Genomic DNA, 17,500 nt, shown 5'->3' with positions numbered 1-17,500 from the left:
TTTAGAATTCATTTTAAAAGCTTTTCTTAGAAAATGATCGACTTTGCGACAAAGGGAACACACGCAAAGACGAAGTATTTTTAGATAAATCAAGGTTAAGAATGTGCAGGCTAGTCAAATACAACGATTTTCATGACGCAAAAAGTAAGAGCATTAAAGTCCGTTGTTGACAACTAATGATAGACCCCTTAGGGGGGTAGCGCCGTCAGTGCACCTCACGCGATGCACTGTAGGCGTTATTAGAGGTTCTTTGCAGTGTCCCTGCGGGTCCTAGCCGCAACCCCTTTCATTCCTTTTACTGTACCTCCATTCATATTATGTTTCTTCCATCTTGCGACCCACCTTCTCCTGACTGTTATTTCATAGTGCAACTGCGAAGTTTTCCTCCTGTTCCCTTTCAGTCAAACCTACCTACTCTCAGTTTCCTTTCAGCGCTGAATGACCTCAAAGGTCCAAGTGCTTGTCCTTTGGCCTAAACTCTATATTCCACTCCATTCCATTCCACAACCAATGATAGAAAGGATTGTGGAATTTCTCAAGGTTTATGGCTTGTTGTCTGAAGTGCCTCAGAAAATTTCTGACATTTCCAGGGATTCGTCGTTTTTGCTTTTGTTTTCTGTAAAAGAAAACTATTGAGATGGCTTTTTTGTCTGTCCGTCTGCCCTCAGATCTTAAAATCTACTAAGGCTAGAGGGCTGCAAATTGGTATGTTGATCGTCCACCCTCCAATCATCAAACATACCAGATTGCAGCCCTCTAGCCTCAGTATTTTTAATTTGATTTAAGGTTAAAGTTAACAATGATCGTGCGTCTGGCACCACTATAGTTCCCAACAACACAGGCCATCACCGGACAGTGGCTGAAAGTTTCATGGACGGCGGCTGACTGTTTCATGGGTCGCGACTGAGAGTTTCATACAGTATTATACTCTGTACAGAAAACTCGATTGCCTCGAAGAAACTTCGGCACATTTTTTACTCGTTTATTTTTGTTCCATCAGAAGAAATGTTGTTATTGATTTCTCTCATCATAAGTTTCCCTTTGCCGCTTTCTTCGGACGGGGAAGCGATCCGGAACTTAGAATGACAACTGGGTTAATCCAGAATTGTATAGATCTTAACAATTCTCATCCCTCGGTATAATGATACTTACAAATCCTCTTCTAAAGTGTGCAAGAACTGAGAACATATGTAAATACTGGTCACTTTTTCTCTCTCGTATAGACTGTCCTTCTCTTCGGTATTCAGCGAGCTCCCTGTGTAATATTCATCGACAAAACTAAAGCATTGTCAAGACATTTATACATACATCTTTTCGAGCAATATGTTTGGTTCTCGATTACAGAGAAAACTCTTCGTTTCGTCGAATATTCATCTTCAATCTTCGACATTATTATGATAAAGTTAAAACGGTTATCTTACACTCACTGGATGTCTGCAGATATTTCCTTTGTACAACCTCATTTCTTCATCATCCATTAGCTTATCTAATGCAGTGTTTATAGAATAACTTACTCTTTGTCTCCATTGCAAACTTAAGTGTTCATCAGAATGAAAAGATTCCCCCTCTCTCTCTCTCTCTCTCTCTCTCTCTCTCTCTCTCTCTCTCTCTCTCTCTTCAGATCAAATGCCATATAAATGATATTGGCCTTCTTCGAAATAACGTGGTTGTTATTGAATAATGAAACTGAATACCCAATCACTGTACTGGTCGTGAATCGGCAACTTTACTTTGTTAATTACAGTTCCTTGATATGCCATTTCCAATTATCTTTAAGTATTATTATGTACATATTTGCGCAATATCCCTTGCATTAAGACGAATACACAGAGCAGAGAGAGAGAGAGAGAGAGAGAGAGAGAGAGAGAGAGAGAGAGAATACACGACAAATTATGATTGTGTATTCAATCAGAAGTATGTTTTCCTCTCACAAGCTGAGAGAGAAACTGAAACCGTGTGTAATATATTTAAGAGAGAGAGAGAGAGAGAGAGAGAGAGAGAGAGAGAGAGAGAGAGAGAGAGAGAGAGAGAGAGAGAGGGAGGAAAATACATGGCAAATTATGTGCATTCAATAGGAGTATGTTCTCCTCCTACAAGCTGAAAGGGAGAGAAACTGAAACCGCGTGTAATATATTGAATTCACATTCTACAAAATCGTTAATGAAATCTTACAAGGTCCTACAAGGGTGGACAGTAATTAATGTCTCGCGGCTTTTGTTGCCATTGCTGTGAAGACTCCATAACTCTGAATTGATTCAGCGACGCTATAAAGGATTCATATTACTTTCATGTCCATCTGTTTCTCTGAACGCAGCGTTGGGAAATAATCCATGCTTCTGAAATGTATGTACGAAATCTCCCTCGTTCATCGTTCATTTACATACACTCTCTCTTTCTGTGTGTATATATATATATATATATATATATATATATATATATATATATATATATATATATATATATATATATATATATATGTCTGTCTGTATGTATGAATATATATATATATATATATATATATATATATATATATATATATATATATATATATATACAGTATATATATATATATATATGTTTGTGTGTATGTGTGTGCATGATGTACATACACTGAGCCAGCGGGATTAGGTTTTTAATAAGAGTAAAGAAACTGAAAAAATGGCATTATATTGAGACCGGGGTAGTCTCTTTTGAGCTGCATCCACCCTTTACAAGCACATATGAGGCGACGATAATGAAGTTCTTTGTAGGTCAAATTCATGCCATTGGTTTAAGAAGCTCTCAGGCAGACAGACAAAGAGACACCAAGGTGATAAAATGTGGAAAGTATTTCGTTCATTTTGAACGTACATTGAGTTCCTTCATATTCTCTTCATTACTTATTGAGGTAAAGTAATTTTCACAGGATAACCAATATCAAGTATAAAAATATGCGCCGAAGAAACTTCAGCGCAATCGAGTTTTCTGTACAGCCGCTACAGGGTGCAATGAAGGCCACCAAAAATAGATGTATCTTTCGCTGGTTTCGGTATGATGCTGTATGAGCCGCGGCCCATGAAACTTTAACCACGGCGAGGTGGTGGGCTATCCTATATAGTTGCCTGAAGCACTATTATGGCTAACTTTAACCCTAATAAAATAAAAATTACTGAGACTGGACGGCTGCAACTTGGTGTGTTTGATTTGCAGCCCTCTAGCCTCAGTAGTTTTTAAGACAGTAAAAGTGCGGACGGACAGACAAAGCCATCGCAATAGTTTTCTTTTACAGAAAACTAAAATGAATTTTGAAATTAGGCAGTTTTTTTAATATTAAAACATTGTTCATTTTCTTTCCTGTCATCATAAGTAAGACTATATTATAATCTTAACTACATTTTCCTTCAGCCGATCTCTCTCTCTCTCTCTCTCTCTCTCTCTCTCTCTCTCTCTCTCTCTTTCTAGAGGAAGTAACTTTCACTCCACCGAGGTAAGACCATTCACAAGACATTCAACAGATATTCTACCTTTTCTGTCTACCCATGTTACAAGGTTAAAAGATGACTATATATAGTAAATTGACTGTGCCATCTAAAATAATCACAATGATACTAGAAGATTACATAGGCACGTTTATATATAAAATTCATACACACACATATATGCATATATATGTGTATGTATATGTATGTATATTTATATACATCATTTATATATATATATATATATATATATATATATATATATATATATATATATATATATATGTGTGTGTGTGTGTGTGTGTGTGTGTGTGTGTGTTGTTTGTGTGTGTGTGCATGTGTGTTTACTTATGTCTGTGAATACTGTACTGCAATGATGATTCACTTGTCTCATGTGAAAATTTGTATCCCTTATGCTCTTATAAAAATAAAACCCAGAACTGTGCACATACATCCAGTAAGAGACCTAAGCAGCCTCTTGTTCAACAAATTCGGAGGCGACAATGATGACAAAACAGCAGCTTTGCCAAGTTAGTTTACAAACGAGAAGCAAACCTCAAAATCTTTCTATGTGAATAGCAATATTGAGAGAGGAGGTACACAGGAACCTTGATGACATTACCTTTAAATAGAAATTATGGTAAAATTTTGTAAGTGGCCAATAAGACTTCAGCCAGCCATTTTTGCATGAAAAACCGTTTTGGCTTTTCATGCAAAAATGGCTAGGAAATGACAGGGCACTAAAAGAACCTTAAAATACCAACCTAACGTAACCTAGGGGTGTTTACTGGTTACAGCTTTTCCGTATTAGCTGTGGAGGGGAAAGGGGGCGGGGGGCGGTACCGGTATTGTCTTACCTTATAAATTGTAATTTGATTAATTTTTTATTTATCACTTGCGCATAGCGTGTATGGAATGCAAAATAACGAGAATGAAGAGCTCTTTTAAGAAATGTAGGTTACAATTTCACATCGTGTAATGGCAATTTATAAAATAATGCCGAAATTATAATATACAAGACTACTAATATCAAAATAACGGTGGTACGCGGGATTTTCAAAATATTACGGTAATGGAAGTTCGATCAGAAGGTTAATGATTACACAAGAATGTCATATGAATGAAAGCTAGTGGGTGCATAGAGACACACGTTTTGGCTGATGTTCAGTGTAATGAAGAAGATTTTAATGATGTGGGATTATGATTTAATCTTAGTTATGGTAGTGACTGTTAAGTAACTGACTGGCTAGGATTTGTAAGGTAACTAGCACTCAGAAAACGGCTCTTGAAGTTTTTAATGATATGAGAATATGTTGAGATAAATGTGAGACTAAAGGTACTGCGTCTTGGTGAGATTATGTGATAAATCTTAGTTATGGTGGCGGCTGTTGAATAATTGACTGGCTAGGATGTGTAAGGTATATAGCAATCAGAAAATGGCTCTTGAAGTCGTTTACCGTGTATAAAAAGAAATTAATTGACGATGGTACAAGGAATAGGGAATAATTATTTGCATAAAGGGAAGATGGACAGATGGTTCTGTACTGAAAAAGTGACCGATGACAAAAAATCTGAACTATGAAAAGCAGTGCCAATCTAAAGGCAATAAATGATCTTAATATCAAGTTTCTGTTCTGAGATACCTTGAACGGAATGTGGTACGTAGTGATTAAATTTATTATGACAGAGGTTTAAGCTTGTTTATGAACGTGTCAACAGGTTAGTGGCAGTAAATGATACAGTAGGTCATACACAGCATACTCAAATATACAAAGTTGGGAGCAGCGAGAAGAAGCTCTGGACATTACGTATGCATTTCTAAATATGGCTGAAATAATAGCAGTGAGAAAATCTGTAAGTATTTTGAATTTTTATTTAATTTCATCATCCACTTGACCATCAGTGGGTGAATAACTAATAGTCTTATTGTCATTAACAACAATGCATTATTTCTTATAATGAACAATTCTTTCAGTATTCTCTGTGTATTCTTTAGTCACGAAGTGGTTAGTGTTCGCTTAACTGGAGTAGATGCGAATCTTGGTTGTTGACTCAGCAGATATACAAGAAGTAGGAAGGAAACTGGAACTGAATGCCAATCAGTTTTAAAAAGTACAAGGGTAGAATTCAGAACCTCAGATGTAAAAGCGTCAGTGATGATGATTCTTACATGCACTAAAGGATAAATGGCCCTTACCTTACATAAGGATCACACGAATTAATGGATCCAATGAGCCTACTCGGGAGGTTCTTGGCCTTGATGAGAGTGACCAGAAGCTTCTCGGACTCGCTCAGATACTCCAGCTGAAGCCAGACCCGGCCTATGTGGTCTTCTGGGTACTGGTCTAAGTCGCCCTCCAGTTCATCTGTCTTGTAGAGTTCTGGGTTGATTGTTCCAAGGGCACTTGCAGCTCCTGTGAGGGCAATAATATGAACACAGTTAAACTACGGTCATTATTTCTTGCCATTGATATGAAGTTTTGGTCAAGTTTTCGAAGGAGATACATTCTAAACCAGTGGTGGAAGAAAAAACTATGCCATGCGTGTTATGGAATATGACAGCGACTCTCCAAGGAGCATTCTTCAAAAATGATATCATAATGCATAGTAAACTATTAATTTTAAGGCGTTTGAGAGAGAGAGAGAGAGAGAGAGAGAGAGAGAGAGAGAGAGAGAGAGAGAGAGAGAGAGAGAGATATGGTATAGTTTTACATGTTTAATTATTAAGGAAAAAAACACTACATAACCAACATATTTTCATCGCTGTGATCTTAAGCTATACAGTTCTTCAGGACCTCAAAGAACTGTGCGAGACAAATCAGGTATATGGGGCTAAAATGACCCTGTAAAGGGTACGTGGTAGAGAACAGGGTTAAAAATTCTATATACACGAATGTAAAAAAATTTGGAAAGTAAAAAAATATTACCAAAAAGGATCAATAACTTCGGTTTGTGGGAACCATTACAATACAATGAATGGTTTAAACCGAACATAGAATATTTAATGAAGGATACATTTTTTGAAATAGGGGGAAACAAGGAATGAAAAAAATGGGGAGTAGATGTGGGCGACCTAATCTAGGTACCTCGAGCTCTTTTCTTCGCAAAAAGCAGAGGTGGAGAGTCTAACAACACAGGTATTATACCTGTGCCATACGAGCAATTGTTTATCAGTCCTTTTGAACTAAGTGACACTAATCTAGGCATATTTCAGGCCTACATAGTTCCTTGTTTCTATTTTCAGCCTCTGGCAAAAAAAAAATGCGATTAAATGAAAGGGGAACGTCCTTCTGAAAGGATTGTGTGGAACTTGAGGGTACATGTGGCTTCAGACAGGGTGTTTTCACTTCAGTCTTTCAGAAGATTCAAGGGCACACCATGGTAAAGGTACTTACTGAAGTATTTGTGTTTCCAGAGAGTCGCCTCCACAGCTGTCATTTCTTTGGTTAGAAGAAAACAAATACGGAATCAAAATTTAATTCAACTTTTCTGTCCTTTCGCTTACTGGGGATCTAAAGGGAAAACTGTTCAGACATATGTGTTTGTCCCATTTTGTTAATTCCTGTCTTGGATAGTGATGATTGTGTATTTTTAGGCATATCAATGTACAGAAAAATGACAGTCCATATATATATATATATATATATATATATATATATATATATATTTATTTATATATACGTATATATACTGTACATATACTGTATATACATATGTTTGTATATATGTATATATATATATATATATATATATATATATATATATATTATATATATATATATATATATATTTATATATATATATATATATATATATATATATATATATATATATATATATATATATATATATATATATATATATGTGTGTGTGTGTGTGTGTGTGTGTGTGTGTGTTGTGTGACAGACGAAAATCGTATAAAAACTAGCGTGGTAGAGAATTCACTGTAATCAGTTACTGTCGACCAACAAGAATAATGCGCTTCTTGTTCACCAAAATAAATAATCATATGAAAAATGATCTGTAGAAAATCAATATACAAGTAATAAAATAACCTTCGTTAGTCCAATGGCTTTAGGAATACAGCTGCACTTTTTGATCTCGTTCCTGATATTAGCCTTATAGAGGATAGCCATAAGGCATAAAATTAAAGTATTCTAGTCGAGTGGTAATGTCCTTCTGTGATTAAACATCATTTAATGAAATTCGCTTCCTTGCCCCAGTTACGAACAGCTTTCACTTGGTTTGGACAGATCGTCGAAAATACAATAAATAATTCAGGCTGAGAGCGTTGATTTTTGTCGCTGTTTAAACTTACTCTTTTACCGTGGTTTATTTTATGCTGCTGATATTTCATGCTGCCTCCTGCTAGCACGGCCTCCTGCTATCGATGTAGTATATTATATGCGCTATTTCTCGTCATGACACTTCTGTATTCTTGTTAGTGTGCTTACTGTCTAAAATGAACAGATAGTAATATTTGTTTTCATTAACATCATGATCATAATTTTTATTGTTTTTATCATTATTATAATCACCAAACCTGCATATGTCGTATTTTAACGATACACGTATCAGTCATCTATTCATATACTTGAATGAGGCAACATAAATGATATCAGAATATCATTTGTGTTTATTATTATAGCGAACAAACCCGTTGATTTTAAACATTAGTCTTTTACTGAATTGTGGGTATTTCATTCTCTCTGGTAGCAGAAACGTGCCATTGCTGCTCAGAAAGAGAGAGAGAGAGAGAGAGAGAGAGAGAGAGAGAGAGAGAGAGAGAGAGAGAGAGAGAGAGAGAGAGAGAGAGAGAGAGAGAGAGGATATTGAAACAGTTATTCGATAAGTCCGCAATATCGACTGGATGAGGCGGCAGGGGCCCAGTAATCGATATGGCGTGTGAGAGCGCCAAGCGAAGAGAGAGGACATTTAAATCTTCTGGGAGCCTCTGAATTCCATAGGATGGAGGAAAAAAGCGCAAGTTCAGGTTAAACATATTAAGATACTAAACGAATAAATGAAAAACAGTCAGAATACTTGGAAAGCACAAAAAAAAAAAAAAACTGAACGTGAAAGTTCTACTCTCCCTCTCAAAAAGATTAACTCAAACGCAAATTCAGAGTATACATATTGAAATACTAAGTGAATAAGTGAAAAACAGTCAGGTGATTTGGAAAGCACAAAAAATTGAGCATGAAAGTTCTATTCGCCCCCTTCCCCTATTAAAGAAAGATTAATTTAAAAAAAAAATTTCAGTGTTGAGTCATCCCATGGTCAGCGCATGTGGTGTAAAGAATCGTGATTTGCACAAAGAGTAAAATGTAATTGATTCTGATCGCAGGTCGTCATTTGAATTAGCGTGTCCCATTTCCCTAATTTGGAAATTCACCGTCCATCAGGCGCCAGCATTCAGTCTGTTCGGTAACCTTTCTAATCAGTATTTAATGCTCCTCAGATTTGCACTGAAAAGCAAGACAGGTTCGACTGGTGGAAAACAGGGCTTTTATTTGGATAATTTCTTTTTTACGTTTAGTGGTCGGTCAAGGGCATTTTGAGGCATGAGAGAGAGAGAGAGAGAGAGAGAGAGAGAGAGAGAGAGAGAGAGAGAGAATATATTATTTTATATATCAGTAAAGGAATCAGATGATTAGATAGCGCTGTTGCATTATATTAGGGAAATATTACGAGTGATGTCTGTTGGTAGTTCTTGTCGGCCTTAATATTTTCTGGAGACTAGTTCGTTAATATATATTGGTTGTTGTTCATTATTTCTATTAGTTATTTGTCTATGCACATTCATCATAATATCACACTCCTGAATTAAAAAAAAAAAAAACCTACAGAGTTAAAGTTTTTCCAGTTTTAAATGGAATAAAAATTAAGCAAGAAAAATTTATTACCTCACCTAATATTCTTATTCATTCAAAACTAATGCATATGCAGGGGAGCAAGCATATACGTAAATACATCAAGAACACACGCATACACACACGGACACAAACACAGACACAAGGACACACACACACACACTCTTTGCTCCCGGGTACCCAGTAAAACGCAGGGTCAATAGTGTTATTACAAACAGTGCTGTATTTGCGTTGTTTCGCTCTTTTAATTATTGAGCAAGGCGTTTTTGCCCTTTCTGCTGTTCATGCACTATTCTGTATTCCACTTTTCAAGATGTTTGCGTTGTGGAAAGCCTCTTGCATCTAATTAAAGCTGATCATCTTTTCATTATCTTTGAGCTTGTTTTCCTCTTTTTATTTTGTTTTAACAACAGCAACAACAACAACAACAACAACAACAACAACAACAATAATAATAATAATAATAATAATAATAATAATAATAATAATAATAATAATAATAATAATAATAATAATAATAATAATAATAACTACATTTCAACTATCTTTTTTCTAATGAAAGGATACTTCCATTTGTTTCCAACATTACGTAGACTAACCTCTGTTGTATAGCCATTACTGGTGTTACATTTCTATTAGTGAAACAAGACAAGCATAGCCGAGCAAGTTCAAAAATAAAAGCTAACTGTATGCCTTAAGACTGGCAAGAGTAAATAAAGTTTTGGGACAAATGCAAAAGAGACTTTTGGGGAAAAGCGAAATTTTGGGAGCCGAACTGCCTGGCCAGCCTTGCTCTGAGTGGTCCAAGCTTAAGAAACTGAAAGCTAACGATTATCAGCGTACATTATCGAAACAGTATTTAAAAAAATCACTTAAAAAAAATGTCTGACTGTTTCTCGCCGATGGAAAACATTTTTTACAGTGTTTGACACTAGAGAAGGTATGCACTCCCTGAGTACTAGTTTAATACCGGTTCGTTATGGTAACCAGGCATACATTTTGACGTGGTATTTATCACTCATCTATCTCATCCCATCTCTTCTTTTGTTCCCTCCTGGTCTCCCGGCACGCCGGCCCCCTCGCTGACCTGCCATAGTCGACGAACCACCAGGTACATAATATACTGTTTAGGTCAACGAAGAAATCCGTAATTTTCAGGGACACAATATTTTGCTGCTTCTCTCAGTTGACTCATCGAATAAACGAGGCTTAACTGCAGGGTGCCCCACAATAAAACAGGAAATTTGGTATAGTTTATTTAATTGCTGGAAACAGAACACAGTTGTTGTTAACTGAAACTTTGTTAAAACAGAACAAAAACATGAAAGTTAGATGTGGTGTTCAAAATGGTTTCCAAGGGCAGCTGCACAACGACGTAGACCGTTTAGCCAACTTCCAGTCGCCCTTTGGATGACTTCAAGCGGGATATTGTTCCAAGCTTCCATCAACAGAATTTTAAAGGATTGTATGTCTGTGACCTCTCTCCTCTGTAATTAAAGTTGATGTCACAGTAAACCCCACATGGCAAAATCCATTGCATTCAGATCTGGACTTTTTGAGGGCTATTCCTTAGGTTCAATGAAGTCAGGAGTATTGGCTCTGAGCCAGGCAACAGTGTGCAAAATAATGTAAATCTAAAATTTCCTGTTTTTTTGTGGGGCACCCTGTAGATGCGAAATTATACACCACTGTCTCTTACTCTGAAGGCTGTTAATCAACGAAGCCTGAGAGACTACTATTCATTTCAGGGACTGCGAGTCGTCGTTCTTCTCAAACATCTTTCAAACTAATTATTTGATAGAAATGGTACTTTGACACATTGTACAAGACACCTCGCGCTAATTTTTGGTAAGGCGTTTACTCTTGACTTACATGGTGTTGCCAAGCATCGCCAAACTAAGCATTCGAACATCCTTTATCCCCCATCTCGTCCCTCCCTCTCCCTTCCCCGCCTCATCCCTCCCCAACCCACTTTCCTGGACTCCCCATCTCCTCCCCATCTTTTCTGTCTATAGGGAATAGCGGACGTTTGATTACGTAGATTAGTCCCGCTGACTCATGCGACTTTGCCTTTAAAAGTCAAGAGTAAACGCCGTAACTAACATCGTTTGACAATGCATTATATTACCAAAAATTAGCGGGAGGTGTCTTGTACACTGTGCCAAAGTACCATTTTGATCAAATAATTAGTTTGAAAGATATTTGAGAAAAACGATGACTCGCGGTCCCTGAGACGGACAGTAATTCCAAAGCATTTTTTCGTTCCTCATTAAACGAAATTCCTCGTCAACCATAATAAATCCGAGAAGAATCCTTTTCCTGAACACCTCAACGCAAAACATCACCTTAGAGGCTTAGAACATTAGGTGAAAAACTCAAGATGATTGTTCTTCCTTAAAACTTTGTTTTCACTTCGCCAAACTTAATTCTCGGAAACTGACCTGCTCTGTTGCTACTTAATAAACGAGACTGTTTGGAAAGACGAGGAGTGGGAAGTAGGTCACGACAGGAAAACGCAGCGGTTATTGTATCTCTCCTGAGATACTTAGACAATAAAGTCTGGCTTACGATAAACCCCTGTGAAAAAGCGGCCGCCATTCTCTTGAATAAAGTCGTAAGAATGATTTTCGGAGTTTATTCGATGACGCTGAGCATATGAATATGATCCTCAGAGAGCTAAAAAAAATATAGATCCACTTCACGCATATATAAAGCTAACAGGAATGAAGGACATTAAAGCCACCATATTCATAAAAACGGCCAGGTCGTGTAAAATTTCAAGCGTATATGATCAGGTCACCGAGTTCCAAATAGATCCTCTCAAGGGAAGAATCTTGTTTCAAAGTATATCTCTTACTTTTGCCTCTACATACCTAAACTTTAGACACACACGCATACACATATATGTATATGTATATGTATGTACACACACACACACACACAAACACACACACACACACACACACACACACACACATATATATATATATATATATATATATATATATATATATATATAATATAATGTGTGTGTTTGTGTGTTGAGCCCATAGACTGGGAACAAACTGCGTGCATGAAAACGTAATAGAATTTCAATTATGTAGATAAACAGAGAGAGAGAGAGAGAGAGAGAGAGAGAGAGAGAGAGAGAGAGAGAGAGAGAGAGAGGTGTCTGTTGGGAGGGTTGTGTAGAAGAAATGAAGAGATGCAAGCAAAGAACGGGAACACGAAAAACGACTTCTAGTGAGAGGATAAGAAATAGTTATTTTTACAGCACACTACCGCTTTCATACAAAGCCGCACTTTCAACACCAGGAAGAGATAGTGGATCATGCTCCTACCAGTAGGTAAAATATTTCATCCGATAAACAGAACCCCCTCCTCGGTGGGGGTAGTGCCGCTAGTGCACTTCGTGCTGTGCACTGCAGTCATTACTTAAGGTTCTTTGCAGCGTGCCTTCGGCCCCTAGCTGCACCCCCTTTCGTTCCTTTTACTGTATCTCCTTTCATATTCTCTTTCTTCCATCTTACTTTCCACCCTCTCCTAACAATTGATTCATAGTGCAACTGCGAGGTTTTCCTCCTGTTACACCTTTCAAACCTTTTACTGCCAATTTCCGTTTCAGCGATGAATGACCTCATAGGCCCCAGTGCCTGGCCTTTGGCCTAAATTCTATATTCAATTTAATTCGATAAATAGAACTAAAAGAAAATGTTGTTTCTATTGACTAAATGGAACTTGTAGACTATCCTACAGATGGTTTACATGCGTATAAATTAGTTCCCATCTACTGCCTGATGCCTATGTGCGAAACATAGCTAGTGACCATAAAATAAGATTGCTCAGGCTACCTAAAACCTCTGGGAAAACGATTGTTATGGTTGCAGGAGTATATAGCGATTTGTATAATGATTTATTCAGTGTAGCCAAATGAAATACGTAAGTGTCAGATTAAACTTGGTTACACTTTGAAATAATGGAGAAAATTACTTCTAAATATGCCTGTTCTTAACACTAATGCTTTCAGTTGACATTTTAACAAAACCTTTGATATTCTCATCATGGCAAAATAAACTTATCGCCTAAGTGAAGGAAATTCTTTTACAAAATAGAAAATGATAGAACAATATGTCAACCTCTTTCGTGTACAATCTCTCGTGAAATTCAGAAGGAGATCCGTTACTTTACCAAATCTCGACTTCACTCTTTCATCATCAGAACGAAAGGTTTGAAAGGCTTCGTTTTCTTTCTACCAATCTAGGTCTATCTCTTGGTCCTACTCTGAAGAAAAGAGAGGAGATAGATGGGAAAGGAAGAGAGATAAAAAAAAAAGAGGGGGGGGGGAAATTGAGTCATAATTGACTGTCAGATTTTTTTCCTTCGAGATCAATGATTCAATAACCCAATCTTTTGGCAAATGGATTTCTGGGCCCGTTTGAAAAGTAGGGCTTCGACCTCTATACCAGTTGATTCATTTTCAATCTGTGATCTCTTACTCCACGGAGGTTTTCTCGATATTACTAACTCTAATTGTAGCATATATGAAGTATATAGTCGTTATTTATATTCGTGAAAAAAACTTTCAAATCCACTTCATCTAAACTAATTGGCAAATCACTCCATACTTTTGTAACGAAGAGTTCCTATTGGTGACGTAATTTATGCAGTCGTCGAGGATATATTTTCTTGATTGGTGGGTGGTTGAGTTAAACCAGCCTTAAGGGTCCTTACCTGGAGGCCTCCCAAGAGTATGGTAAGGTGAGTAAGGCCGTAAAAGACCTGGTGTAGACCTCTGGACTTTGTCCAACTGCAGCTATATGATCTTGGTGATCCTGCAACTTATCACATTTGTACTGAGATGATTTTATGTTAAATTAGAACTAAAATCCTATTTGTATTCTTTTTCAGACAAGGCTGAATGCCTAACAGGATAATAAAATAGTGAGAAACAGCTGCTCAACAAACCAATAAATATAACAGTGATAATGATAAGATATCATCATTATACTGTTCTTTGTAAACTACAAGCATATAGAAAACTGTTCACAGCATTGGTCCTGAGTAACATTTTTGTAGACCACAACATTCATTCCGGAATCTGGCCATGTACGATTTCGTCACCTGTTGGCAATATTCAACGAATTATAATTACCATGCTATTGGTCATCTTTTAATCAATGTTTCTGATAATGTTACATTGAAAAACCTGTATAGTTCTCGAAAGACTTCGAGGTTGTTAAAAACATGAAGAATATGGAAAAATTAAATCTTTTAATATAAAGTCATATGAAAGAAAGTTATTGACTGACATTTAAAAAAAAGGTTTTGGTGCTTGCATGAAAAGTAGAACAGTAGCTGATTTTCACGTGTAAAATCTGAAAGACATATATGCAATTTCTATAAAATTCCACCTGAAACACCCAGTCTTATACAAAAATGCTTATTTCAAAATACTATCTTAGCTTTTTTAGGACATATATATTTAAAAACAGCCACGAATAGGCAAAAGATATTGTCCAGGAAGACAATAAGATATAACAGACCTAATGAGGACTAATAAAAGGTACATCAAAAATAATATTAGAAACAAGGCGTTAGCGACTAACTTTTTGGTTTTCTGTAAACAAAAACTATTGTGCCGGCTTCGTCTGTCCGTCCGCACTTTTTTTCTGTTCACACTTTTTCTGTCCGCCCTCAGATCTTAAAAACTACTGAGGCTAGAGGACTGCAAATTGGTATGTAGATCACCCATCCTCCAATCATCAAACATACCAAATTGCAGGCCTCTAGCCTCAGTAGTTTTTATTTTATTTAAGGTTAAAGTTAGCCATAATCGTGCGTCTGGCAACGATATAGGACAGGCCACCACGTGGCCGTGGTTAAAGTTTCATGGGACGCGTCTCATACAGCATTATACTGAGACCATCGAAAGATAAATTTATTTTCGCTGGCCTTGATTATACGCTGTAGCGGCTGTACAGAAAACTCGAATGCGCTGAAGAAACTTCGGCGCATTTTTTACTTTTTATGTTCTTTAAACTAACCAGCGAAAAGAAAGAGGTTGTAGTAAATTATAAAAGGATATATCTGCCAGCTGTAACCAGTTTTAAAAAACAAAAAGGAATTAACAGAGTTTGAGTAATACAAAGTTACACGTCAATGAATACTTTGGAACTAGAATACAAAAAATAAAATGTCAAATATTTTACGCCTTACTGAAAGTTCATGAAATAAATAATATAGTTAAATAGTACCCTGTATATGAAGAACATCATAAGACAAGCTAAAGATTTTGGTTTTATGAGAGTCAAGAAAACAAATCGTAACCTTTTAGCGTTACAGAAAAATTTAGAATATCTCCTGATTAATGTAGACGGGAGCTGAAAAGGAAATGGTTTCGCAAAGGGAATAGAATATGAATTATTTTAGATCATAGTACTGTTACTAGGTCTTAAGAGCACCATTATCAGCTTGCGAGACCTGGACACTGACTAAGCATAGAGAGCAGAGACTACTGGTTTTTGAAAATAACATTTTGCGCAGAATTACAGGTTCCATTTACGATATAAATGAAGGTGTTTGGAGAAGGTACAACGATGAAATGGGAGACTTAACCAGACAACAGCTAATAACTGGCTATGTAAGATCGCAGATGATACGTTGGGCTGGACATGTGGTTAGAATGGAAGAGGGTAGAATGCCTAAAGTGGCTATGGAAGGATCAGTGGAAGGGAGAAGACCTCTGAGGAGAAAGAGGAAGAGATGGAAAGATAATGTGTTCAGAGATCGAAGAGAATTGGGAGTGGAGGATCCTGGGAGTAACCGGAGAGATGCAGCACTCAACAGGGGAGCGTGGAGAGGTCTGGTGCAAGCTGCCATAGGTCACCAAGAGGCCCGAGAGAGCCAACGGAGTGAGAAAGTAAGTATATCTTAGTTTACCCAGACCACTGAGCTGATTAACAGCTCTCCTAGGGCTGGCCCGAAGGAGTAGATTTATTTTACGTGGCTAAGAACCAACTGGTTACCTAGCAACGGGACCTACTGCTTATTGTGGAATCCGAACCACATTATGACGAGAAATGAATTTGTATCGCCAGAAATAAATTCCTCTTATTCTTCACTGGCCGGGCGGAGAGTCGAACGCTGGGCCAACAGCGTGCTAACCGAGCGCTCTACCCACCCCTCCAATGAAGAACTAACGGAGTGAGAGTGGATGAGTTACTTAATGTCTTTGATCTCAGTCAAAAATTTTGCCTTCTGACGATTACTGAAGGACAAGTAGGTCTGATGAAACATGGAATTACCAACTATTCGGTAAAGAAAGATAAGAGCTCTCGTTACTTAGCTGGCGAAACCCATGAATTATAGACAGAACTTTGTGACTATACTCATCAGAAGGTTAATTCATTTACTGAATTCGTTTCCAGTTCTGAGGCACATTAGCAAAGAAGCTAACCAATTCTACTAAGCTAACAAGGGTCAGATCTAATGATTAAATCTGTAAGAAAATAGTCCCTCATTTCAGCCCCTGTTCGTTTCAAAATCCTTCACCAAAACTTAACAGTGATATAAAAGTTATAATTAACAAAACAGAAAATGGATGCATCAGTTAAGAAACTATCATGTACTCCACAGTTCATGCAAATGAGATACCTATTTCATGATGCAGAAAGCCCAGACAGGTTGCCGATCTGTCAGAAAGACGACCAATATTTCTTCACTCCGCTCAGGAAACCAATCCCTCGAATGTTTGGTTTCCCTTCGATATTCATTAATAATGTAATGGACTCGCTATAGTGAATTAATGATGCATCTCGGGTTCCGTCCTCTCACGGTTCAAATACGGGAAAGGGTGGTCCATCTGCAATTCTGAATATATATATATATATATATATATATATATATATATATATATATATATATATATATATATATATATATATATATATATATGTAATTGTAATGTCCACGATGCCCTCTTAACTTCTCGAATTCTTCGTGCTTTTTTCGATACGCTTGTCACTACAGAGCCTCAAGATCCCAAGTGCAAGAAATATGAAGAAATAATGATGTCTGGTAGCGGGAAACAAACCCGGGTTCCACAATCACAACGGGGTCACGTTGCCCACCTGATAACTTGGCTACGATGGTGAGGATGGGTCTATTCCA

The 17,500-nt window shown here is 37.1% G+C and overlaps 1 protein-coding gene across 3 annotated transcripts in view; it reads right to left on the bottom strand.

The window, feature by feature from the left end:
* The window catches only part of LOC136827774 (synaptotagmin-15-like), a 457,185-nt gene that overhangs the window by 75,534 nt on the left and 364,151 nt on the right, over positions 1 to 17,500 (bottom strand). For 2 of the 3 annotated variants that reach the window (XM_067087135.1, XM_067085600.1), the window contains 2 exons: positions 6,854 to 6,898; positions 5,656 to 5,872 (listed from right to left, as the gene is read on the bottom strand). In XM_067087135.1, coding sequence (XP_066943236.1) covers positions 5,656 to 5,872; positions 6,854 to 6,898 — 262 coding nt within the window. The remainder of the gene's footprint in view (positions 1 to 5,655; positions 5,873 to 6,853; positions 6,899 to 17,500) is intronic. The other variant, XM_067086401.1, reaches the window with a different exon arrangement.

Source organism: Macrobrachium rosenbergii, chromosome 1 (assembly GCF_040412425.1).
Source record: "Macrobrachium rosenbergii isolate ZJJX-2024 chromosome 1, ASM4041242v1, whole genome shotgun sequence".
NCBI lineage: Eukaryota > Metazoa > Arthropoda > Malacostraca > Decapoda > Palaemonidae > Macrobrachium > Macrobrachium rosenbergii.
The sequence above is the reverse complement of the archived record's forward strand: the minus strand, read 5'-3'. Positions and strand labels throughout refer to the sequence as shown.